This window comes from Diprion similis, chromosome 11 (assembly GCF_021155765.1).
Source record: "Diprion similis isolate iyDipSimi1 chromosome 11, iyDipSimi1.1, whole genome shotgun sequence".
Classification (NCBI taxonomy): domain Eukaryota; kingdom Metazoa; phylum Arthropoda; class Insecta; order Hymenoptera; family Diprionidae; genus Diprion; species Diprion similis.
Window position 1 is genome coordinate 6529916 of NC_060115.1, and position 26236 is coordinate 6556151.

The 26236-nt window shown below is 35.6% G+C and overlaps 5 protein-coding genes across 11 annotated transcripts in view; 2 read left to right on the forward strand and 3 right to left on the reverse strand.

Moving 5' to 3' along the window:
* LOC124412082 (dedicator of cytokinesis protein 7) overlaps positions 1 to 181 on the reverse strand; it is a 58979-nt gene extending 58798 nt beyond the window's left edge. For 4 of the 5 annotated variants that reach the window (XM_046891686.1, XM_046891688.1, XM_046891684.1 and 1 more), the window contains exon 1: positions 69 to 181. The gene's annotated coding sequence lies outside the window, so the exon portion shown is untranslated. Of the gene's footprint in view, positions 1 to 64 lie in introns of all 5 variants that reach the window. The other variant, XM_046891685.1, reaches the window with a different exon arrangement.
* On the reverse strand, positions 110 to 2940 carry LOC124412087 (probable dolichyl pyrophosphate Glc1Man9GlcNAc2 alpha-1,3-glucosyltransferase). 3 transcript variants are annotated; one of them, XR_006929760.1, is made up of 8 exons: positions 2666 to 2940; positions 2321 to 2593; positions 2018 to 2186; positions 1671 to 1880; positions 1329 to 1568; positions 1098 to 1243; positions 421 to 912; positions 110 to 310 (listed from the first exon to the last, which is right to left on the reverse strand). XR_006929760.1 is itself a non-coding variant. In XM_046891694.1 (7 exons), the coding sequence occupies exons 1-7, from the start codon at positions 2833 to 2835 to the stop codon at positions 483 to 485; spliced, it is 1638 nt and encodes a 545-aa protein (XP_046747650.1). In that variant the 5' UTR covers positions 2836 to 2940; the 3' UTR covers positions 340 to 482. The 3 variants fall into 3 exon arrangements, 2 of the variants coding, with proteins under 2 accessions (XP_046747650.1, XP_046747652.1); XM_046891694.1 differs by lacking the exon at positions 110 to 310 and having other exon boundaries at positions 340 to 912; XM_046891696.1 differs by lacking the exons at positions 110 to 310; positions 1671 to 1880 and having other exon boundaries at positions 340 to 912.
* A 339-nt stretch (positions 2941 to 3279) lies between these two features.
* On the forward strand, positions 3280 to 7454 carry LOC124412088 (synembryn-A). The gene is made up of 10 exons (XM_046891697.1): positions 3280 to 3648; positions 3949 to 4088; positions 4176 to 4291; positions 4432 to 4730; positions 4813 to 4976; positions 5229 to 5478; positions 5552 to 5696; positions 5828 to 5975; positions 6061 to 6180; positions 6428 to 7454. The coding sequence occupies exons 1-10, from the start codon at positions 3559 to 3561 to the stop codon at positions 6516 to 6518; spliced, it is 1563 nt and encodes a 520-aa protein (XP_046747653.1). The 5' UTR covers positions 3280 to 3558; the 3' UTR covers positions 6519 to 7454.
* Positions 7148 to 21469, reverse strand: LOC124412083 (brain tumor protein-like). Its single transcript, XM_046891689.1, has 10 exons — positions 21255 to 21469; positions 20060 to 20892; positions 17335 to 17666; positions 16947 to 17151; positions 15954 to 16443; positions 15656 to 15826; positions 15282 to 15532; positions 14814 to 15171; positions 14475 to 14707; positions 7148 to 14370 (listed from the first exon to the last, which is right to left on the reverse strand). Exons 2-10 carry the CDS (start codon positions 20723 to 20725, stop codon positions 14266 to 14268), a joined length of 2811 nt encoding a protein of 936 aa, XP_046747645.1. The 5' UTR covers positions 20726 to 20892; positions 21255 to 21469; the 3' UTR covers positions 7148 to 14265.
* Positions 21470 to 22586: 1117 nt separating this feature from the next.
* LOC124412092 (leucine-rich repeat-containing protein 70-like) lies at positions 22587 to 25783 on the forward strand. Its single transcript, XM_046891701.1, has 3 exons — positions 22587 to 22888; positions 23411 to 23536; positions 23654 to 25783. The coding sequence occupies exons 1-3, from the start codon at positions 22871 to 22873 to the stop codon at positions 24713 to 24715; spliced, it is 1206 nt and encodes a 401-aa protein (XP_046747657.1). The 5' UTR covers positions 22587 to 22870; the 3' UTR covers positions 24716 to 25783.
* The last annotated feature ends 453 nt before the right edge of the window (positions 25784 to 26236 follow it).

Sequence of the window (26236 nt, forward strand, 5' to 3'; positions counted from 1 at the left end):
CTACACGCCGCATTTTACAACCTATCAGTCGGTACCTTTCAAAATGATAAAAAAATGAATTTACTTGCTTGACTCAAGTTTATTCTACCAAAACCCTGTCCATTGTCTCCAAGTTTATTTGTCACGATCCCATTTCTGGGTTATCGTTGTATCAAACACAATTCACCATTTATTTGACTGATGCACGTTTGACACATAAGTCAAAATGGCGTTGACGGACGGAACGGAGGCGAACGCCGCTCGATGAAATGCGGGCAGTTGGTGGAGTTGGTGTAGGCCAGTGTAAGCTTACTGGTAAAACAGGCATTATCTGTGATACGATTTAAAGAATTTGTTACGAAAGAACTGAATAGGTTTGATTTATTGAATTCAGTTGGGGAAATTGGGAAGACTGAAAGAAACAATTACACTTATTATTACTCTTACTTTATCTTCCGATTATTAGAAAAATGAATGTAATCACGTCTGTCAAAATCTGATCTTTATAAGACTTTGATCTTCTTTTTGCTCCCATCCGATGCCACTGTAGCTTCCGTTGTGTATTTACCATCGCGGAAAAATGTTATATTTAAATACAACCAGGAGTAAGTAACGCCGATAGCACAGTAGAGCGAGGTGAGGGCCAAGGGGAGGAATGGTAGACGATCACCGAATAGAAGTTTGTGCAGAACGTTTTCGTATACTGGCAGAAATGGCAGCCAACTCACATAGAGCCATTCGTAATTACTCAGCAACGATTTATTGTGCAGATTGCAGAGACTTATTATAGTGATGCTTGTATAAGTTAGGAGCAGCAATATTCGTAATGGAGCAAAGATGATTTGATGAAGTAGTGGTAGAAGTGCCGTATGCCCTGCTGCACTGAGAATAATAAAAATCTTTGCATCACCTGCATCGATGGTTGCCAGGGCACTGAAACGTTAAATGATACATATTATAGTTCAGTTGACGGAAAATTGTATAGTGTACAGAAATTGTGAGACAGTCTCGAGGAAAAAGGACCAGAAATATAGTTCATAAGTAATTCTATTAATTCTAGATACACCTGACGTAATAAGTAAACAGAATATGTGAATTTATAATTGCTTCAAACGTACCATAATGGAATAATCGCCGTCAGTATAGCTTTTTCATGGACATGCCAGCCAAACATGAACGATGTTAGACCGCACAGGACGACACACCTTATAAAATGCTGTGGCGTTTTGTGGCTGTTTCGAATAAACAAGACCCACAAGCTAGGCTGCAAATAAAGAAACATTTAGGTCTTGCATCAGGGCAATTAAAGATCGGTTGGTTTCTTAATAATTCACTGACAATATCCTTACAAGCATCATTGTGAACGTTATTACAAAAGTTGCAACGGGAGTCGGAGTAGGTAAAACCGCGTAAACGTTTTCCTGGACCAAGCCAGCGGTCATTGAAGCTGCACCAGATGCGGTTGACCAACCAAATTGCTTCCAGATTATTGACAGTACTTTATCACATCCTGTGTAAAGGGCCCACGCGTTAGCTGCCCAGTAAGCATGGACCAAGCCCCTTTTGAATGGAAACAATCTTGTCATTACCTGAATAAAATTAAACACGAGATTTATTTGTACTGAAATTTTTATTTTGTCGTGCTGTACTTCTGTAAGTTTGGTTCTATCAAAAAAATTTTTTGTATTTACCTGTGGTAATTGACTTATGAATGGGCCAAAGGACAATGTCGTAGTTAGAAGAACGATACTTCCAAGTATCAAAATCCTAATTAGACATTTTCTATTTTTGAAGCAGTACGTCCTTAGCAACCATACAATGAATGCTGGAGCTACATATACGTATATGTGTTTTAAATTGAGGAGAACAGCAAACCAGAATGCTCCTTGAAGAACCTGACTCTGAAAGGTAGTGAATCTTACAATTAGTAACAATAACCTCTATTACGAACTTATAGGACTTTGCAAATGATCAATCAATTTAGGAGATAGCTACAAATACCACAGCCAAAGATAGAATAGTACTGACGATAATTTACCTCCTCCGAAATCCTGGTAACTTTGGACAAAGACAACAGAAGTATACCGAGCAGAAATCCATTGTACTGAAAATGAATGTGATCAACGATCAGCAATCCAACGTTGCACAAAGTTAAAACTATCAACGTGGCAAAGCTCTTTTCATTCTGGTGAAGCGTTTGGCTGAGTCTGAGATTCAAGAAAAAACTTCTTTAGATTAAAAGAGAATTTTGACGTAATTTAGTCAGCGATTACATATCATCTAATAGCTTGTGTCCATGACACTTGTTGAACTGTTACAAAATTCACCTTAATATACGTACTCTTTAATGCCATATGCATATGCAGTATCTGTAACAATTACAGTCGACCGTTGAAATATTTTTGTTGCCATAGACGCATACCCAAGATTATTCACATTCAGCATCTTCGGATCAACAGACTTGGCAAAATTACTGAGGAAGTATTCGAACCAAGCAAAAAAAGGCGGATAGTCCAAGGTCCACTCGGATTTTGCGTTGACATACCATTCTTTAATTGGCAAGCTGTGAGTTATGGCAAGCCAATTCCGGTGCACTTCAAAGTCAGTCGAGTGACTAGAGCGTACAATTATTAAATAATGAGTTGTCTGTAAAGAAAAAAATCAGCAAGAGGATATATATACTTACTACGTAGGACATAGAAGAAGTTTGACACATGCTATCAAGGCGCAGAGAAACCAGAAGGTCCGATTTGATCTGTCAGAAGAATCTTCCACTGCTGCCATATTTTCCATTGCCACTTTTTCTGAAGGTTTGACAGTTTTCATAGATTCTTCGGTCTTTTTCTGCGACGACATTCTGATATGAGGCAGACGTCGAACTGTCCTCCTCGGCGAATATCATATCAATGATCGATTTGTCTTCGTTTTCAAGTTTTCAGGTTATGCCAAACACCCGACGTGTTTGCCGGTCCGGTAGAACTGATCTGTTTTCCTCTGTCTCTCTCGATCCGCGCAGTGATTGGCTGAGTGTGTTCCCTCAGCCAATCACTACGCAGAGCGAGAGAGACAGTGTGTACTCGAGCATCTCTGCGTATACAGACATTGGAATGTGGTAAAGCGCAGGCGACGCCATCTCTTGGCTGCTTTGGCGGATATTTCACAACGGAAGCAGGCGGAAGTTTGATGTTTGTCGGTTATATAGGCATCGGTGATGCGATGAGTGTCACGGCAGGCACGGCAGTCACAAGTGTATTAGATGCAATTATACGTATATACATACCCATAATCACATTCTACACGGACCGGGCTTCCCTGGGCTTCCGGAGAGGCACGTAAAGGTTCGTGAATGAATTGAGGAAGCCGGGACCGAAATCCATATTACAGTTTGCAGGTTTCGCGTTCCAACATACATACGTTACACCAGAAATTCACAAACATGTTTTAAGTGCTCAATAATGTAATCAAGTGTCAACGCAATTCCGTTATTAAGTATACCTTTTCAAAAATACAACGAACGTTGTGTAATTGTGGCATTGTATACTAACCACACACCTACTCATCACTGACAGTTCGAGAAGGATGATACAGAACATGGGAGTTGTGAAATTTGATACTTTTTCAGGGAGTTCCGACGAACTAATTCAAAGTTTGAGGGAATTTATTGCTGAGGTAAATTGTAAAATAATTTCCCCCCAGCGAAGTTATCGTAGTAGCTCTTTGGTAGCCTGTCCTGCAGGTGCCCTAGCTATTCAATTTTTTTTTGCCAATTCAAATACAAATTGTCGATTAGATTGAATTTATTCACTCGTTACATATAAAATCCATTTTTACTGATTATTCCAACAAATTTCTTCGTAATTCGTTCTGATAAATTTGAGTTACTGAACTCAACAACCACAACTATTTGCTTATTTTCGAACATTTTGTCTATTGCTAAAAATATGGAATTATTTTGATCATTTATTACAGCATGAAACACAGAGGAATTTTAGCGAGCTTAATGAAAATAATCTGAGAAACAGAATTTGGACACAGTTATTTAATACCCTAAACAACGAGGAGTATAAATCGACACATGTATTGTGTCTAGGTGCACTCAGAATACTCAGGTTTAACTCTATTCCTCTTATGAACCAAGTAATGTATTTAAAGTTCTTCTTATCTGGAAATACTAAGGAACATTCATTTGTTCGCAGCCGAGATAAAACTGGCATCGATGAGTTAGCGACAGAATCAAGAATAGCAACTTTATTGAAATTTGCCTGCTTAGACACTGACCTTGACAATGAAAGTGTTGCTTCCAATTCCGAAAGTGAGTATCACTCCATTATCTTAGCCAATTTGAGTAAAGACCAAAATTCGTCAAGGTAAATAAAGGACTATACTCCCAAACAATGAATTTATACCCTAAATCAAATGGTGCATCATTATGCTATTATTTTTCTGTTTCAGCTGTGGTGGAAACTTTAAAAGTGCTGTGCAATTTGATATACAATAGTCAACAGGCAAGGACCCTTGTGATACAAACATCATCTTGTCTCTCCCAAACAGTTCAACGATTGAGCAAGCAGAGAAGTGAGCTGACACATGAAGGCAGACTGTTTTACCTTAGACTACTTTTTCTAATCACTGCTCTATGCATAAACACTAGAAGTAAAGTTAAAGCTGAATTGGATGCAGACGTTCATCTTATTGGGATGCTGGCAGAAATTTCTGAGCAGCTTAGAAATACTCCGCAATCTGTTCTCAAGGTATTGATCCTAGCTGGAAATTTAATCGTTACTTTCAATTCAAATGCAACTCAAATTTTTAATTCGTCGTTTCATTTAACAGGCCAATGATCATGCTATTGCCTGTGAAGTCTTGAAAGTTCTATTCAACCTGTACATACGAGCCGAGGATGAAGAGACGGAAGAGGAAAAAAATAAAAAATTAGTATACATTTTGTTCGAGCTACTGATATGCGAAACTATTGAAAATCAGGATGAACTTATATCGTGAGTTATTACAATACACCATAAACACTTTAAATAAATATTCTTTTTGTTCTACGTATTCGTACATAACTAAGAACAAATTGATAAACAATCCAGGCGTAGAAAGATGGTGTCAATATACATTGTAACACGTTGAGGTTTGGAATCAATTCAGCCACATTGTCACAGTTCTTGTTGTAATTTTCTAGCACTTCCAACGTCTGTTATACTTTGTGAAACAAAATTCAAGTTGCTCCCAATTCTGTATTTCAGGCATGTTGTGAATTTGTTAACAGTAGTACCAACAAATTCGTACAGCACATTAATTCCACCTGTGCAGAGCGATAATGTGGAACTAGTCTATCACAACATGGATATGAGGGCAGTTTCGACGCTACTGAAGTTTTTGAACAAACGTCTAGAGTCTGAAACTGATCTGACAGAAAATATCTCACCAATTACTACGGTTTTAATAAGACTTGCCAGAGCTCAACGGTTAGCTCGAAAGTACATTCGGTTACAGGTACGAAATTACTTGAGTGATGAGAATATCTACATAAAAAATCGAACTCAAAGTGTTTAACTCAATTCTATAGATACTTCCACCGTTGAAAGATGTAATGAAACGACCCGAGGAAGGTATAACGCTTAGAGCAAAGTTGTGTAAGCAATTGACAAGTCCACAAACAGATCTCCGGGATTTAGTAGCGGAGCTGATTTTTATACTGTGCAAAGAAAGTGGTAAGTATATTTGCCAATTGTGACACATTATTCAACTGGAGAGATGTATACTTCTGTTATTAAGATTCTAAAAATAAATTGAGAAGAATAAAATTGAAAATGAAATAAATTACATTTACTGCTTACATCAGTCGCCAGGATGGTAAAATACACGGGGTATGGAAATGCTGCTGGGATGTTCGCCAATAAAGGACTTCTCGGTGGTCGTCAACCAAAAACGAATTATTCATCCGAATCAGAGGATAGTGACACAGATGAATATATTAAATACAAGGAACAGTAAGTATACCGAAAGATAATGATAACTGACTGTCACTTAACATATATCCAATCAGAATGTACAACATTTCGATTTTGCTTACAGAATTAATCCAATAACTGGTTGTTACGAAAGTCCAAAGCCTAATCCGTTGGAAGGAATGAGTGAGGAACGAAAGGAATATGAGGCTGTTCAGCTTGCCAATCTAATGGATAAATTGACGAGGTACCGATAAATGAAGTTATTCTTCCATTTGAAATAAAAGGGTGCATCTCAAGTTATGCCCAGTAAAATTATTTGATAACACTGAAGTCTTTTATGGGACAGTGGTAGTTTTGATTTTTAGACTATACTTTATTATGATAAACCGAAAACTGAATTTATTGTTCTTTGGGCATAATTCGAGTGATGCACTTTTTAAATACGATAATATCGAAGTGACTGCCTTTGAAAACATATCTTTATTTTTTAGGGAAGGAATTGTACAACCATGTCGAATTGGAGAAGATGGCAAACCAAAGCCGATAGAACACGTTTTAGAGTTGCAGAACGATTCTAAATAGGTCTCACAGATGAAAATTCACCTACATTCTCTATTACCTCTTTCTCGAAGTATAAAGTTGCCAGCAAATAAGATTGCATCGAGATCATACCATAATTATTACTTATTTATGCTTTGACCACTGCATATACGCTATGTTAATTTATTTATTATTAATTTCCGTTTTGTTTTAATTGATCTAATTGCTCTGTAGTTTTTAAATAATATCCACTTGATTGGAGCGGTAGACATGATTGTAAGTACTTATGCTTTAATTAAAGTTATTAAATGACGTACATAAGTATTTATTTACTCTGTACCATTCGCGTTATTTTATTTATTTTTATTTTTTTCGGAACGCGTAATTAACTAGCGAAGTTACGTATTTTTTTTTTTTTCACTTCATATATTTTCAATACCTTCTTCAAATGTTGTTAAATTACAATAATTTAGCATGCATAGATATGCGTCATAAGTTGGTATTGTGAAAGAAAGCGAAGCTATACAAACAAGATTTCATTACAGTTGGTCTAGTTTCTTGCATTCCAATAATTCTGCACTCCAGGTATTGTGTAAAACGGAATCAAATATGATTTGTTGAAAATCATTAGCCCGTATGTAAAACAATTCTGGAAATGAATAGAGACCCACTTGGTTTGCTTACTTTATTGAAAAAGAACAAAGAACAACGTTACAAATTAAACAATTGGCAGGAAATAAAAAATATAACAGTTTCGAAAATCACATGAAATGTTAAACATTACAATTTTCGTTTTTTCTTGTGATTTGTGTTATGTGCTTTGTGAGCATCACAATATTATTATTGCATTGCAGCCTATGTGCACACAAGAATGTATGCCCCTACATATTTTAGAGAACTGCGTTAGTGATAGAGTAATTTGAAAATACCTTAATATAGAATAGTTTGTATATATTGGCAGTTAATGTCTAATCGAGTTGATATGATGAAAAAACCTACACACTGTCAACAAAGAATATTTTCTTTAAGGCTAACATTATCCATTCTATATTAAAATATTTCCATCTTAAAACATTTGATGAATATACAAGTAGCAAATGTTCCATATTTTTTACTTTATGTAATACGGTATGTAGATTAAAATATTATATTTTTTTGTAAAAGTGTATATAGATGTGTATACGTATAATACAATAAATTTTAATATTTCATATAAAAATGAAACTAAAATTTTGTAGGTACAAGGTAGAAAAAAGCTGATTTGCCTCAAAACATAAACGAGACCCCTGTTTCAGATAATTACGGACTAGCCTTAACAAACTTTGGAAGAATTAAAAAAAAAAATAATAAACGAAATAGTGAATTAAAAAAACAAAAAAAACCTGAAAACCAAAGCATATTTCCTAAAAATAAAAAATCAAGAGTAAACGACTAACATTTAATGAAATCAAATAAAATACTTTGAAAATCAATTTTTTAGTGACAAGGTATTTCAGTACCAAGGCTGAGTAGTTTTGGGAGCCGATACTTACAGACAGCCAAGACTAACCGTCTGTATGGTCTTTATATGGCTGTGAATAATACGTTTTACATCATATCCTGAGACCATGTTCCTCGACATCCCATTAGCATATAAAAAATATATTCATACATACGTTTTCCATATTGCATTACAATTTACTTTTTGTTTAAATTATTTATTTTCTTCATTTTATAAGTTGTACTATTCTCATTCTGGTTTTATCGTTTGGAACGTGACATAGGTGATACCTGGGACACTTTAATAGTTTAGAATTTTTCAAGTTGTTTTTTTTTTTTTTGTTATATAAAAACAGTCAATCAATTAAAATAGTACCAATGGAAGTTGTTGTAGGAAAACATGGCTTACAATCAAACTAATCAACAGATTTTCATGAATGTTAAGTCACAAAACTGAAATTTATGCAAGTAGCGGCAACATTCCACAGTACAAAGTACTTAGTATGTCAAGTTGTTAAAATCTTTTCTCAGTGAATAAAATTTTCACGATATTGCTACTTAGTTACGAGCCTTTTGCGAAATGACGTTACACACTGACTTTACGGTAATTTTATACCGAGTACGTTAGTACTGTTGCAAATCTTACGATTTCAATATCCATTATACAGTCAAATGAATATTTTACCGTATAACGTCAAACGCAGAGGCGCGTAACACTAGTTAACAGTAGAACTAATCATTTTAATCTTTGGAAACATTTAACAGCACAGATTAGTGATATTATAACCATTTTTCCTTAATAATCAGCATTTGCCAAATATTGGTTTAAAAATCACAATATACAAATTATCAGTGGGAACACACAGAGATCACGGAACATTTAAAGGTATGCATCCTCGAACCCTGATAGACGCAATTAAGCATACCAATGGAATGCAACTGTGTCGTTTGGTGGTCAATTTGATATGTAAACAAAGTACCTCCGAAAGGGGACAATTAGGGTATCGAAAAAAAATGAATGAATGATTATAACCTACAGGGTGATTGCATGACCTTTTCCTTTACCCTCTCTCAGCCTGTTAAGTATTACAACAAGTAACTAATGCAAATAAATAAAGCTAGTGCTATTGAGGAATGGAACAAAGTAACACTCATTACGCCTGATGCAACTCTCATTACTTATCAACTAACAATAGAATACATTAAATATTTGTACTTTAACTGACTAATCAAGGATTTAATCGTAAATTTTCCTTACTCTAATTACCTCGATACTTCACACGGCACAAATTCAAAAGTCTGAATAATAAAATAACTCATAAGCAATACTTATTACGTATAAATATTTTGTTTTGGCACTAAAGAATTTATTTCTTGTATTTTTGAATAAATACCAAGAAACGAAAATAAAATTAACGATAATAAAATAATAAAAATATTCGAAAGTAAATATAAAACAATCGTCAGAAAGTTAAAAGGAAAAAAATAAACTCAGATGGGAACAGTAGAACGATGTATCATGAAGCGAGGGAAAAGCAGTACCTATTTAGTATTTACTATGTTGTGTATATGCGTGTGTGTGTGTGTGTGTGTGTGTGTGTGTGTTGTGTGTGGTTGTACTATGTATTCATGTAGAAAATATTTTGCACTTTGTATTTGCTGCGTTTCTTTTTGTTTTGGACATGGTAAATATTATGGAATGCAGATGATAGATGCAAAGTATAATAAGGGTATCTTATTTTTTTATATCTAAATACTATGCAAACTAATTAGTTATTTGTATGAAGTAATGGTACAAGCCAAATAGCTTGGCATTGTCGCACTATCTCAGAGTGAGTATTGGAAAAAAAAAATAAAAATAGTAACTAATAATAAAAATATTCAACTGTCTAAACAATAAACTTTACTTCCCGGTAGAAAACCGGATTGCAACAAAACGTAAAATAAATATGTAATTATTTTTTTTGTAATGTTTTTTTCTTTTTCCACTTTTCTTCTCATCTCATTTAACGCAACCACAAATATAGAACATAAAATAATTGAAACGAACGATAGTATAGTATAAATAATATAAATACAAATTTGTGGAAGAAGTTAAATTCTAGTAATAATAATGAATAGTCACGTAAATAAAATGTTTGTAATAAAGCAAAATATCAGGCCTAGATAAATGCCTCCAGCAAAAATTTGGTAGAGAGGCGACCCAAACGTATTGAAATAAATACGCTGTAACAGCGTTGTAAACAGCCAGAAGAACACACAATGCTTGCATAAAGATAAAAATTAATCATATTAAATACAATGTATAATATATGAATGACTGAGGAATAAAAATATTGTTACAAAAATAATGAAGAATACCTATCGTATATGGATGAACGATCGAATTTTTTTTTTCTTTTTACGTTTTGTTTTTTTTTCCTCGTTTTTCTCATTTTTTGTTCATAAACTTCTTTTATGTATAAATATAAGTTAAATTATGCTTAAAGAAAAAAGATCCTCACGAATAATGTATAAGCCATGTTTGCTAAAAAGGCATATAGCAGTTAGAATAGGGCGCGTTTCATAATAGTTAAAGTCGCATAGTAATTGAAACAAATTCTTTTCGCGCTTTATTCCATTTGTGACCAGCCAGTATTTTTTTCCTTTTACTTTTAAATAATTGGCCGTGCCCTAACAATTATAGCGAAGTCATGAATATTGTATTAGGATTCTAGGAAGACTATGATATTAACCGTAGGCTTGAAGTAGTTGCTTATCTTGAATCGTACTAGTCCTACAATTAATATTATTATGTATGCGAGCGCCTGCTGCTATTTGACGTTTGTCGAATTCAGGAATATCATTGACTATGTTCAAAGTAGTATGATATTAAAAATGAGGAACTTGCTTCGTGACGGAGCAGTTTTGATAGGCTCCCGTTAATCTTTGTCACATTTCAAGTATACATGATATTAAGTCAGATCGTTAATGGTTCGAGAATAGCAATTTTAATGCCTTCCCCCTGCTATCATGGTTACAAAGTTAACGGACTGAACGAGTTCTGAAATTCTACAGTTCCCTGGTGCCAGCTTGTGTAGAGAACTGATAAATTTGAAAAATCGCCAACATATATATGTACTTACATATATGTATGGATATATTTCTGTATGTATGATAATAAATACCGCAAGATATTGTTCTACACTCAATTGAAAAAAAAAAACAAACAAAAAGATAAAGAATCGCGTGGAATTACCAGGAGGTACGATAACAGTGCCTACAGATCAGTTTCGCCCAATACACGACGATAGAGTTGCCTAAACAGGTTCACTTATGTATCGGTATACAAAGTCGTGTGACTGGAACTAAGTAAAGGGAAAGTGTGATTCTGAGCAGTTTGTCAATTGCAACGACAATGATGGTAGTGATGATGATAATAAGCCATTGCTTTGACCCCTTTTATCCAAGCCCGAAAAATATGATAATTGTATATATTGACAGTGTTCAAACTGTTAATATTTAGTAAGGTCAAATTTTAATATTAGTTTAACAGTGTAAGCAGAGTATATCTATTACGTAGAGAGTGACTCTATATAACTCTATACATATTAGGATAATGAGACTTTTGAGATTGTAAAAATCATCAAAAAATCTATCACAATTACCATTTACGTAACAATTAATCCTCATTTTAATATTATTATTGTAATTCAAACATCAAGGCAAATAAGGGGTGAATTTCAACAGTGGCCTAAATTAGCCAAGTAGTCTTCCACAGATAAAAATATGTAAATAGAGTAAATCTATACTAAAATATTCAAGTATATATAAGGTGAGCGTAATATTATAATTTTGTGAGGTAAAAGACCCCATTTTTTTTCTCCTCCTTCCTTCAAATAATGGTCATCATCCATTTGTTATGCTATGAGTTTTTGTTTGTATAATATGACTGACAAAAAATTTGCAACATATTCTCTTCAACTTGGATTCATTTTTCTTTTTTTTTGTTTTCTTTTTTCCTCATTTCCTTTTCATATTTATTCATTTTTTCGTTCAATGTACCGTATCTGAGACTGTTGGTGGTGCCGTGTTGGTGTCGTTGTGCATTTTCGACGTGAACACACCTACATGAGGCAACACACCAGCTTTTGCTCATTTAGTACATCTAATTATATTACCTAGCAACAACATCAGAGACTCTTAAGGACACAACTTATCCTGACGATACTATTATCACAGGCATTATTTTTATAACTCTGCTAACCATGACTATTATATATAATTCAGGATTAATTTTAATGGCATATATAAAATTAAAACCTCGCAACATTTACCAGATGATTATGACTGGTTTGTTTCAGGTGTAGGTAGGCTCTTAACGCAATGCGATGTATATACGAAATGTGCTGATGATTTACGCGTAAAACTACACTGGTTGGTTACTCTTTTACTACACTCATTAATTCTCTACATGACACTGTTTTCAATGGTGAACCGATAAACAATTTGGGTACGTAATACTAAATTTAGTTATTCCGTGCTTAATGATCGTGTATAACCATATGCAAGATAAAACTAGTAAAGCTGTTTGAATATAACTATTAATAACGCGGCTGTGTTACCTAACATTTGGTATGGCAAGAGAAATTTTTATACTAACATATATAATATACATATACTAGTATAGGTAGTACATATATACATATATATTATTAATAATATTATCATGGATAATAATGAGTAAGGTAACACAGTAACGAAGAACTGTCAAAATATACCTGACGATGCATGTTTTAGCTTGTGTACTTTGCATATTTTAGTTCAATCAAATCTTAAGGCTGGTTATGTAAACAACCCTAAAAAATATGTGTGTTTCTATATAGGTATGTTTTTTTCTTTCTTTTTTGTAATTTTTTTCCTTTTTCTTATATGGATTTTTCATGAATTGTGTTTTAGTATTTACATAAATAGAACTTGTTTAGCAAACTGTACGCTATTTTACATAGATAAAGTATCGTCCCTATGATACTAGTATAATATTCATCTACGAACTTTATATTGAACTATTCAATTACTTCTTTTCATTGTAAAATGAGAGAGAGAGTAATTCTTGCAATTTCATAACAAATACATTTACAAGGTATGGATATTGGACACTAGCACCACGAACCAATAATTCACACTCTCGTATATATAATATATTTCATACGGTGGACCATAATAAAGCATCCTGAGTAAATATTGTTAACCATTACGTGTCTCATCTAATTTAACAACGCGAAAATCGGAGCTAAAAACAACTTTGAATTTTATGCTGGCAATACTTAATTAATCGTTTCGTTTTACGTTCGTAGTATGCTTTGTAAGTTTTCTTTTTGAATGTTACTAAATGGTTGATTTTCAACATGACGTAACTTTGTATTTTCTTTTCTCTTTCTTTTCGTCGTAACATTTGTTTTTTTATATTTCATTTGATATTAGCTAAGTTATTAAGTGAAATAAGCAGGAAAGTCAGGAACATGGCGTCCACTTGGTTTAGGTGACTACTGTAATAACGACTACATCTTTCTTTCCTCTTTTTTCTTTAAATACGAAGATATGAAGGATAAGGAGCAGGAAGTACTAACAGCTATCTCGCAGCATGCAACACTTTAGTTATTCAATGAGATAAAGATTTTTTGCGAGCTATCGACGAAAACTCGTCCCATCTCCAAAATACGTTTTACAAAAAAATTTACATTCTAAAAGCCAAATACTCGTTCCAATTCTTGGTGCTTTTTTTTCTACTCGCCAGATTCGCATTATCAACAGGCAATCAGAGCAAAGTAGAGCTTTTATTTATACGAGTAAATGGATGTTAGCGAGTTTACTCGATGGACTTTGCCCCAGACTAGATTAGTTTGATTAACGAATGTACCTAAAATACTGACGTGTCAAAAATGATGTAAAATCAAATTTGACAAAAGGCCATGTTAATTGCTTTTCGGCCTCGAACAATAATACCACTGTTTCAAATAACGTAACTTGTTTAGTTCAACGGGTTTCCCAATCTAATCAGGTAACTAACTTCTATATTTTATACTGTTTGGTCGGAGATGTACGCTTACCTTTTTTCCGGATGTGTTACTTTCATTTTAAAAAAAGGACGCATGTACTGTATTACTATATAAAGCTGCATGCTGCTGCACTTACTATTGCTTTGATAGGCCCGAAAGTCAACCGAAAAATTGCCTTGGGCATGCCGTTGTCTTTCGTTGCAAGCAAAGCAGTTCCAAAAGGTTCCACTTGCAGGAGGAAGTTAAGTTATAATTATTGATCTCACCACGCCTCATAATATGTACAGGGTGTTGAGAACAAGTACGTGGTGGTTGTTTTTGGCCAAGGTGACTATGTATCCCTCTGACGTGATTTTGAGTCCACAACAACGTGAGACCTGCAATATATCAATATAGTTAGGAATCTCTGTCCGCGTCTTTACTTAATGATACGAAAACGTAACCAAAGTTCATTCTGAGTACTATAGATAAATAATATTACCTTGACATATGGACACTCGAATTCTGAAACAAGGGAACCATCTCTTGTGAAAACAGCCACATGAAAACGGTTGCCGTGCGAATCACCTATAAGCACGTCACCAGCATCACCAACATCAATGCCATTTGGAAAGTTTGTTATGTTCTCACAGCCGATACGGCGTAAAAATTGACCATCCTCATTGAAAACTACTACACAATGTCCTTTGAAATCGCAGACGAAGTACTCCTTCCCTAAAATAATATAGTTTTCATACAAATGTTAGGACTATTTTCGAATATTTGCTCGCAGTCGCAGAGGATATATTACAACTTGAATAATAGGTCGTTCTAAACTCACCACTGATAGCAATATCACTCGGCTCTCTCATGTAATCACTGCAGTCAAACCACCGGAGCAGCTCTCCAGTGTCACTGATGACAAAAACAGTCGGAGATACGCTATCTACGGCTACAATCTGGCCTTGACTAGTGACCGCGAGTCCAGCTACTATGTCGATGTATCGAATAGCTATTTTCTTAATGAAATGGCCATTTTTTGTAAATATCTGCATCCTGGAGCGCTCGTTACCTCTGTCGCACACAACAAATTTTCCACTATTTCTCATCACTGCGACCTTTCTTGGATACCATAATTGACCTTCTTCTTTTCCAGGGATACCGAATTGGAATTTGAAGGTTCCAATCTTCTCGAACACCTTTTATAAACGAAATTACACTGAATGAAATTTTGGGAGGAAAATTTCAATATTCGTATTCTTTCCTGCATCAATGCTAATTCTTAATATCCAACAACTCCAAAAAGTACCTGAATTCTATGGTTGTTGGTATCAGCAACTATTATGTCTTCGTCGGTCCCCAAACAAAATCCATGAGGGGAGTTAAATTGTCCTTTACTTGGTCCTAGCTGTCCGAATTTGCACCTAATCTGCATAGGAGTAAGTTTTGGGTTGCTGGAACGTGGGTGAGCATAATTCCCACTTCCAGTACCACTAACGTTACCTACTGTGCCACCGACAGCAACAGGGATGTTGTGCATTGAGTCTCCTATAAGATCATCTGTAACAGTTTTCATTGTCCCTACTGAAATCGATTTATCTGATACCATTGAATGCAAAAATTCAATAAAAAGAATAATAACGCGTGTAGGGAAAGGGCCTTGAAATTTATTAGTTCACTTACCAGGTCCCCGCGAAAGTATTGGCGATGTAGAAGAAGAGAGTGACTGAAATCCTCCGTTTAAAATACTATTAGCAGTCAAAGATCCTAGGCTAGAGTTGTCAACTAAACCTGGAGATGGTCCACGGCCCAGAACCAGCCCCCCACCTCCGTTCAGAGCAGTGTTACCAAGATCTGTATTTAGTAAGTCAATTACTTATGACAATCTTACATAATTAATTGGTGTCGGGTGTTTGAGAAGTGGAAACATTGTGAAAAAAAAATAAAATTAGAAGACCAGGTTGTTAATATTGAAAATTACCTTGATTACCAAGTGTGTTTCCAAGCTTGGCTAAAGCCTGAAGATTGTTGATGGCATGACTCGTCGAGCTGAGGTCCCCGGTAAACAATTCAGCCAATGTAAAGGACGGAGTAGGGCTGGGATTTGAGCTGGGGCCTACAACGCCACTGTCACCTGCCATGTCTACTTTCTCAGCTAGACTGGCAAGTTGCTGAAGATTGTACTCTTGAATACTAGTGAGACCGTGAATTGGACCTGGGGGAAGAGAGACAGGAGGCGGTGGTGGTGGGACATTTTGGGGACTGGAAGTCGGAGGAATAACGTATGACGGTTCACCTTCAAAGGATGACTGCATAGAAGCAGGAAGTGAAATTGGAGAACTGGTGGTAATTGAACTAGGACAACCCATTGAAGTATGGGCCATCTGTTGAACGGGAACTCCAGTAACGCTTGGAGCTTTTTCCTGAGTTCTGGTTGGTGTACTTTCCGTGCGAAATTTACCAAAGGATTCCTGTAAATCACCAGAGGGGTAACAGTGAGGTAACAACTTCACAAAAATCCAATCAGGTTGTTTCCTAAATACTCCTATCATTTTACAATCCCATGAAACCACAGACTTGGAAATGTAGGTGCCAAGTTTGTCCCCCACCATCAGCAATATCAAACATCGCGTTATTTGAAAAGTAACCAACAGTGCTTGAATATTGCAGCAACGAAAACTTTTATCCCGCAAAATTGTTATAGTTACTGGCATTTGATTCTATTTTGCCTCAAGTATCAAAAACTTTTGTGTAATTTTGAGAACTAAAGCTATGTTTGGAAATTGATTTCCGCCAATATTTGAGACTTTACTGATGGGCTTACTTATTTTGGTAATCATGGTTTTGAGACGAACCACTAAAGGGGCTCAAACTTTTTCAAGTATTCTGATGCCAAATTAGAAATCCATTGAAAGGAATAATTTCATATGACACTTCTATGGCTGACAAAAAATTCTAAGTTCAAACAATTTACCTTGACAGTCTTTTCAAAGTGGTTAAAGTCCGTTTGAAACTCAATAGAGAACGTAACGTTTAGCTTTGGTGTACTTTTGATTAGGCTCAGTAACTGTGAACCAACTACTCTTCGAAGAGCTAAAATCTCGACTGCATCTCCGTGCTCCAATAGTCTTGAGGTAAAACGACAAGCATCTTCTATTTTTTCAACGGTTTTCTCAACACTGGAAAATAGAAAATTTTCACCATTTTTATTAACTCGAATATGCGTCTCCGCGACAAATCAGCTGGTTAAAAAAATATACGCATATTTTTCATAGAGCTTGACGATAAATCCGAGGGAGAAAGAACGGAAAGACAATATCATTCTATAGAAAAAAAAATTTTTAATCAAGAATTTTCTTTACCTGTGGAAAGTATCCATTATCTTGAGCTCACGTTCGGAATGTAGTTTTTCAAGTGTGTCGAGAGCATTTTCACGGCATTTTTCAAGAACCGCTTTGTAACTTTGAAAAGTCTCGTTAATTAAATCTTTGGCCTGGTCATGTTGAGCTTGCAGCTCGCTGAGCGCATTGTCCAACTGAGACGAGGCCTGATCGCAGTCTGCAATTCTAGATTTGCTTTCAGTCATCAAGTTACAGAGTTCTTCTTTCTGCCGTGGCTCTGCATCTGTCAGTCGCTCGTACTGGTGGTCTGGAGCCTTGTGCTCTACCAGCAAGCACTCATTGCATATTGGCTCCTGTGACACAGAATTCAAAATCAATAATTAGTTACAACAAGTTATCGTATCAGAATCATAATCTATACAACATGGTATATGATATGAAAATTTAACTGTGAAAACCATGTATTACGCTCCGACACTTAATGCACTAAAATTCCTAATTCAATGTAGGTAACCGCCGAGAAACAGTGTATTGAATGCCGGTACTCTTTCACCAATCATTTTGCTAGGTTGTCTAAATAATTGCGATGTTTTTGTAGACTGATTATAAGATTCCATTATTTTTTGGATAGTTATCTTGTCAGGTCAAAAATTGCAATGATATAATAGTTTTCGTATTTAGAGTGTGAAACACGGTTTTACACCCCGGTGTTCGGCATGATCGTCGGAGGGTGTAAATTGTTATACTCGTCATGCAAACAATATTTGGTGCCCTACGAGCTGGAGAATTGGAAAACATTCTACAAAAATTACAAAAAAAGCAGAAAGGAGAAGGTCGCATACATGGGTGCAAAACGGATCCAGGGGCAAAGCACCAGTGAACAAAAAAATGAACTGAATTCTATCATGTGATTGACAAATGAATAACGAAATTCAATCAACCTTTTATCAAACAATTGTAAACTTTTGAATTTTCAAACTATAAATCAAAATGACAATTGTTAATGATACCTCCCAAAGCTTGGAATGTATTTTTTCTCAAATTTTATTTATTTTCATCCTTTTTCATTTGAAACGTACTGGTGTATAAAACGGTGTTTTACACCCACAAAACGGACTATAAGGTCCCACTTTACGCCTGTTCAGGGTAAAAAAATGGAACAAGTGGACAGATTATGAAATTTTTTTTTGTATTCTTTTCATTCTGTGTACAAACATTTGAATGTAACTTAGTCGATTTGGTAATATTTTTGTCATCACTAAACATTAGTGGATTAAAAATTGCAATTTGATAAGCTGGTTTTTATCTCTTGATGATATAAGATTAAACATATTTCAATTTTTGCTAGGCAACTATATTTTGTTGGGTCACTTTTATCAATATTATCTCTAGCTATGTAAGGTAGACAATAATCAATCTTTAAGGTGACTAATGAAAGATGTTTGGTCTTGAAATCATCAAGAGATAAAAATCAGCTTATCAAATTGCAATTTTTAATCCACTAATGTTTAGTGCTTACATTTTAAATGTCACCTACGTCCTTTTTCGCGTAGTAAGAAAAAAGTATGATAGTATGAGTTTCTCTGTTAGCAGTTGAGTAGCTAGCCTGGATAAGACACATGCTGCATTTAATTGTATGCAAAGTTTAAAATTTGATGTCCACAAATGTCTAAGTCATCTAAATTTAAAAGTTGAAAAAAATTAGCACAAAGTTAATTATGATAATTCATTATAAGCTGGCTGGAATATATTGGCTTATATTGGATTATATTGGAATATATTGGAGATAAAATCGTTGTTGCGTAAAAGAGTAATGAGATGTGAACTGCAATCTCAATTGAAAATTTTTGGTAAAATGAATCGAAATTTTGTATCTCTTAACAATTCATTCATGGGACTTAGTATTAGTTACTTTGGCACAGTTTCAGATGTTTTGGAGCAAAGAGAAATCCACACATGAAGTGAAAAAATAATCGTATTTTTACAACAGCTCCAATTCAATTGTGAAATGCAAACTTTATACTTCAATTTGTTTCGATATCATACAGAAGTAGGAAAAATGTTGAAAAAATATATGGAAAAAAACATTGCAATTATCATGTTCAAAGGTTGAAAATTGACTTTGATGGTAATTCTTTGGGCAATATGAATATTGAAAATTGAGTTAATCAATGACACCTTGCACTTCAATTTGCACTCATTTCTTCTCAAAATATCATTATTGAATCAAATGGAATTCTTAAGGGTTTGAGCTTCTAGAAATGCAGATTTTGATTCAAATAGATTTGCAACAAGAATCATTACTCGTATTTGTGTTATTTGGCATGAATTCATATGATTCATTATTCACTAAATGTTTTGCATATTCTCAGTACTTGTGTCAGCGAGTTTATTTTGTACCTTACGAAGATTACTGTACGACCTTTTGTGAACTTGTAGTGTACAAATACAACATATACATGGTGATTCAATGGTAAATGTGCACCACGTCGTGAGTTTCTTATGCTTCCTTAATTTCACTAACAAGAAGTAGCAAGAAGTGACTTCAGTTGTGTATACACGTAATAAACAATTGAGATAATTGATAAATAAAGATTCCACTGATATCTTATAACTCGATTGAAATTGTCAATCCTCCTGCACACTTCAGATTAGCTATTCATGTCTACTGTTCAAATTTCAATCAGTAAGTGACGTGGGTTGCTACGTGCTTAAAATACGTTATAAAATGACGCAAAGTACTAACCTGACACGTGTAGCAGTAAAATTTCATATTTTCGGCAGGATGAGACTCACAAAAAATAGGTTTATGTATAGGTATAGCTTCGTTGGATTGTTTAAGCTCTTCAAATGCGACGACCTTGTGACTTTCAAAGCATCTCATGAATTGGTGAGCAGTGTTACAGTTCGGGCAAAGAAAATTGGCGCAGTCGGAGCATCGTGCGACAGCGCTTTCTTTAGTTTTACAAGACGTGCAGAGCACGGCCATGTTCTCAATGGCGGACATATCCAATATATTGGTAAGGACGTAGTCGCACATGAGTGACCCAGCACCCTTAGGTCCGACCCTAGTCTCCTGTTTGCACTGAGGACAACTCAGGACGGAACCAACTTTGGAGTCCCCAGCTTCGTCCATTAATAGTTTATCCAAACAAGCTTCGCAGAATACGTGTAAGCAGCCCAGGACTCTAGGAGAGCACAATTTTCCCTCACAGAGTGTGCATTCCTGGTCCCTGGCGTCCTCAGCTCCGCAGGTGATCTCTTCCAGAGCATCTCCGGGATTTCCCGCAGCATAAGTTCCGTTTCTGTCGCCAAAAATGTCGCTTCCATCGGTCTCCTCCATCCCCAAGGACCCTCCGGAGGTCGGAAGCGGAGCTGTTCCGGATGGAACAGCGATAGCGGAGGATGCCATTAGTTGATAATATTATAAGTCTATGGGAAATTGTTTTATTTCCTTATTTTTTTTTAAAACTTTTTCTGCACGACTTTTATGTAACTTGATTGCTGCTTATGCGTAACGTATCAAGGGTCGCTGAATAGGCCAGTTAAAGTTTGCTCTTGTTGGAATTAAGAGGGCACCTGAAAAAAATCAGAAAAACCAATAATGGCAAAGGAAAACATAACGAAATAATGCGGAAATAAGTTCTTTTTCCTTGTTCGGTTATCCACGCTATGCCAGAATACGCTTGATTGAACCCGTAATAACGTTGATCGATACGTGGTAGGGGAGAGCCGCCGAGATTCGAGGCAAGCGTATATTTTTTCATAAAAATAAACGTATTAATATGCGATCGTACCGCGATTACAATGCGGGGATGAAAAAAAAATTGCGCGTGCCGTTCCGATGACTAGAACGGACATCGTGCCGACGAATATTTCATCTCGGAAGTTAGCGCGATACGTGGTACTCCGTAATTTGAGTAATTCAACGTGCTACGAACCTTATGTTTGAATGGTTTTCATATTTATATCACACCTCTTGCACATTTCCAAATGCCCACCACTGCCATTTTGGATTTTAATTATTAATACAATCAACTTTTCGACTTTCGTATACCAACGATCCTGCGACCACCATTATTGAACGCGAGGAACACACTCTGGGTATTACCAGATTTCTTGTTCTTCCTCCCGATTGGCCCCCCTCGTCCAACGACGCTCCGCTATTGGCTCAGCGACTCGTGTCAGCATTCCGGGTTTCCGATGCGCTTGCCTACCTCGGGCCGAGAGCAACTAACGCTAATAGAGTCGGTAACACGTTTAAAGAAACGACGGTCGATAAATTCAAATGTTATAAGTTGCTGCATGGCGTGCTTCGGCACGCGCCTACGACGTTTTCCGGGTTTTGCGCATTGCTCGCGAGCCCCGCTGGCTCGACGAAGATGTATGTACGATGTATCGAATAAAAGGTCACGATCACTGGATTCGAGGCGCTTTCTGTCTGTCCTTGTACCACATATCCTATGTATACATACATATCAATACATGCAATATCTTACGCTATCCGCAATTCCGCATTCAGGGTGAACCCGTGGGAAAGCCGAAAGGGTGATGAAAAAAATCAATCGCTTTGTAATCTCGAGTGCCTGTCGCGAATTTCTTGATTATGATGTAATATCGAAAGCTTAATTAATTCTTTGCTATATACAAATGCAATCAATCGAGATGCAAATCATTATCTTTCACGATTCACTGAGGCAAACGACGTCCGGATAAATTCTACCCTAGTTCCGTTGAGAATTTATTATCAGTTGCCCTAGTTCCTTATGATACGATACATACTGCAGTAACTCATATGTATGGGTATACCTCTATTCACACTGCAGCGTCGTTATATCACGACGAGATGGCTGTTGTCCGGGTATTTGATTTCAGACCTTTAGTACCAACGGCTATTGACGCTGCAGTATGCAGATATGATACGAATACCCATTACATGAAAAAAGTATAAAAATTTTACTTTCCGAGCTCCATATGTGCAATGACGATCGCAAAATAGTTACGACTATTTTACATTTTCCGTGACGACCGCATTGGGAAAAACTTATGTCGATCTAATTGTATAAGCGCGCAGTACGATTGTCACCGCGATATTTAAATTAAACATCCGTAGTACAAGCCGTTGGTTATGAAATTTATGATGTCTATAAGATAGTATACGTTATACGTATGTAGCTCGATTCGCTAATCAAGTGACATTTAGCATTACTGCATGAACAGGGCGAATAATTATGAGCTTGCGCACAACGACGAAAGTAAAGCGCAATAAAGCAGAGCCGGTGTGCAGCCGGGGTTGTATAGGCGCGGCTGGAAATCGCTCCTGATCATTAAGCTCAGGGGTAATTTGAGCAGAGCCGAATCGAGGCCAACGGTTTCCACAGTTGATCCAGTCCGACGATTGGCGAAGGGCTCTGCAATCGCTCGTCTCAAGTACTCCTCCTGAAGATACGATTTCGCGATTTCTTATAAAAATATTATCACTGCTCTACATATCCCAGTCTGCAGCCACTGAACCCCTGATGCAAAGGCATGCGCGTTATCGACGGAATCGGAATTAATGGATTGGGGCGCGCAGGTACATATCACATACCCTTGGCATGCTTAGTTATCTTATAATACTGATTTTTCGATTTTATCTTTTAATGTATCTCAGATATTCAAACCAACCCTCCAATACAGAGCTTAATCGATCCTAATTGCGTTTTCAAATATGCGTAATAGATTGCATATTATAATGTAGACGATATTACTTTTCTTCATGTGAGAAAAAATATTGTTACGCATTATACTCAAGGATCTGATTAACCCGATTAAACTTTTGTCACGACAATGCTGTGAAAATATTAAATAAGAAAAAGTAAAAAACAAATATTCTTTAAAAAATAAATATTAGTACCAGACCAGCGCACCGTTTCTATGAATCCCCTTCTGGTTGATAGGAGTTTAAATACAGGAACATCTATCAAGCTATCAATTGTCTGCTAATAAATATTCATTGAAAATGAATATCTACGCTGAAACAAAGTGTGAAGAAAACTAATGAACTTCAGTATATTTTAGCCTCATGATATTGATTCAAATTCCTTTTTTTATGCAGATATTTATGCGTTACTCGCTATGCCTGGCATTAGTGGGTTTTCCACTTGCTGTGCAAGAGGAGACGACGGTATCAACTGGATCGTTGAACTGCCCCGTCGAATGCATCTGCCTGTCTCCGACCCAGGTAATGATTACAGAAAGTTGTGGAATGTTAGATTTTTGTATTTGGATGAATGCTAATGCTAGAGCAACGAATTATTGCAAATGGGAAACATTTTCAACTTGAAGTAAAATTTTGTAGGTGCTTTGCAACACAGGCGGCTTGGTGGAAATCCCCACCCTACAATTACCGCCAACGGTCGAGGATCTTTCTCTTACCAAGAATGATTTTCCGGTAATAAAAAGTGACGCTTTCTCTGGGCTTCGAGGTTTGCGTAAGCTGAGTTTGGACGGAAATAACATCTCTTCGATAAAGCCCTTTGCTTTTCGTGGTCTGAATAAGATGCGAGAACTGTCCATTCAACATACCCCATTAGGATTTATAGGTCAATTTTCTTTTGCCGCCCTGCAAAATGTCACACTTTTATTTTTAGCTCACAATAAGATAAAGTATATCGAAGGATATTCCTTTGCTGGGACTTCTAATATCAAATTGATTCTATTGAGTAATAATCCATTGCATTCTATTCAGAGCAATGCGTTTTCTGGCCTAACTAATGTCGATCATTTAATTTTTCCATCTGGTATACGAGTTATTGAATCTGATGCGTTCAATGGATTGCAACACGTTGGTTTACTCAAATTAACTTTTATGGATTTGACCAGTTTGATGCCTTTCACGTTCAGAGGGCTGAGCTTTGTTCATGTAATTAACATTCAGGAGAGCGATCTTGGCGTTATAAGAAAAGATGCATTCTCTGGGCTGACTCATGTAAATAATCTCAATATTTTGAAAAACAAAATCGATGTTATCGAACAGCTCTATTTAACATCTGATCACGCTATCAATGTATTGAGATTCCATGGTAACCATATTTTAGAAGCACCTCGAACAGGAGATACTTTGCTGGACATTAATACTATAAGCGCAATCGACAATCACTTTCCATGCGATTGCCAGATACATGATATTCTGGAAAGTGATTTTGCAACCAATTCTACCACTGAATTCCAGAAACACAATTATTGCATTTCCCCAATTGAGTACAATGGTAAATTAATGAGCTTCGTCGATTCAGAAATGATTGCAAAATGCCACGACAAAGTAGTTAAAGGTAATTTAGATTCTGGGGCCGAATCTAGATTATCAATATCGATACCATTCCAAATTACGATGATACTAGCATTTGCTACATTTTTATAGAAAGTTACTTTCTATGCTTCAGCAATCCGCTTTTCAAGCTATCGATATAAAAGTTCACATTTTCTAAGAAAAAAAAAAGACTCTAAGTAAAGAAATATTCAAATTTCTTGCAGATATGTATAAGATAGGAATTTATGCAAAGTCCAGAAAGTAAATGAAATTAATTGTGATAGTATTGTACCCTTTTAGACAGAGCTGAATATCAGTCAAAATATTGGCAGTCTGCTTGCCGACTAGCTATAAATTTTGGCACTGTCCATTCCTAATTAAACTTACTAAAAATATAAAATAAGTTATCTTACAAATTTGTAACGATTATTTAAGACTGGCGAGAACTTAACTAAAGATAAGTGTGAGCTTCAATAATTGGTAATAATTGAATATTTTTAATACCCATTTTAATTAATTCATATTTTTCAAAAGCATTGCAATCACTCAAGCGGTCGCTTACAATTGCTACACACAGCGAAATTCGAGATATTTCAAAAAATGTAGTCAATCGACCTGCACAAATTGCGCATTGCGATGATTGAAATTGTGCCAAATTGTAAATAAATGTTTTCATCAGAACTTGGTACAATGACCAGAGTCATATCAGGTAGAAACCTTAGTTGCAAGACCATAAATTAAATTTTTTTGTGCTTCTCGAGAAAATTGTCTGCTTTCAGTCAGAGTAATCATTGACAAATATGTGTTTATGTGTACATTGTTCATGTAATTTGGAACAGTTCTGGTTACCTAAAAATGTACTACGAGTAGTATAAGATAAAGTAGTAGCTATCATATTCACTTTTGATGTAATAAGTTATAAGTTTAAGAAATAAGTCAATTAAAGTTCAAACTCATTATGTACTAATAAATTCAATTTAATTTCCACTCAGTAATCGGAAATTAATTTAATATAGTCAATACATGATGTTCCAGCGTGTCACAGTGTTATTGCAGTTCAGCTATTTTAATGCCAAAATATATGATACTGCCATTTGATCATTATTATTGGTAATTATTATGGTAAAGTATTGTGGAAACTAAACGATATATTCGAATGCTCAATAAGTGTTCTTGACTCCAAAATGTTCTTTACTTTTTACAATGACCTTTGACGAAGAGTTTTATTTGATTATCATTGTTTTACGTGGTATTTTTTTTATATACTATAAGTCTGTTATCTATAACTATAATGAATATCCCGTATCCATATCTATGTAAAGCATGTACCATATCAATTATTCGTTTCTAACATCAATCACGGAGATACTGATACTAATAGAAACTTAACTTATAAAACGCGTAATTACCGAATAACAAATATTGCTCACGGTCAAGTTATTCTACCTCGATTTGATTCACGTTGTCATTAATCGAGCTCAAACTTTATTCAGGCAGAGGTAATTTCCCAATTTCGAATTATAGTTGTATGGTACAGTCGAAAGTTATTGTGGATATATACTCTGTGAATGAATTGTTTTTCAAACTCATCTTGCAAACTGTTAAATTACTAGTTGTCCGCTTACTTTGATA

Bases quoted from the DNA above. Each gene is read 5' to 3' on its own strand.
- LOC124412083 (XM_046891689.1), bottom strand. From the start codon at position 20,725: ATGGCATCCTCCGCTATCGCTGTTCCATCCGGAACAGCTCCGCTTCCG. The intron at 17,667-20,059 runs GTTAGTACTTTG...TCTGTGTCACAG, and splicing joins TTTACTGCTACACGTGTCAG to GAGCCAATATGCAATGAGTG. The intron at 15,533-15,655 runs GTAAGTGAACTA...AAACTGTTACAG, and splicing joins AATACTTTCGCGGGGACCTG to ATGATCTTATAGGAGACTCA.
- LOC124412087 (XM_046891694.1), bottom strand. From the start codon at position 2,835: ATGTCGTCGCAGAAAAAGACCGAAGAATCTATGAAAACTGTCAAACCT. The intron at 2,594-2,665 runs GTAAGTATATAT...TGTACGCTCTAG, and splicing joins CTTCTTCTATGTCCTACGTA to TCACTCGACTGACTTTGAAG. The intron at 1,569-1,670 runs GTAAATACAAAA...AATTTTATTCAG, and splicing joins TCATAAGTCAATTACCACAG to GTAATGACAAGATTGTTTCC.
- LOC124412088 (XM_046891697.1), top strand. From the start codon at position 3,559: ATGATACAGAACATGGGAGTTGTGAAATTTGATACTTTTTCAGGGAGT. The intron at 4,977-5,228 runs GTGAGTTATTAC...TCTGTATTTCAG, and splicing joins AATCAGGATGAACTTATATC to GCATGTTGTGAATTTGTTAA. The intron at 6,181-6,427 runs GTACCGATAAAT...TTTATTTTTTAG, and splicing joins CTAATGGATAAATTGACGAG to GGAAGGAATTGTACAACCAT.
- LOC124412092 (XM_046891701.1), top strand. The intron at 23,537-23,653 runs GTAATGATTACA...AAAATTTTGTAG, and splicing joins TCTGCCTGTCTCCGACCCAG to GTGCTTTGCAACACAGGCGG.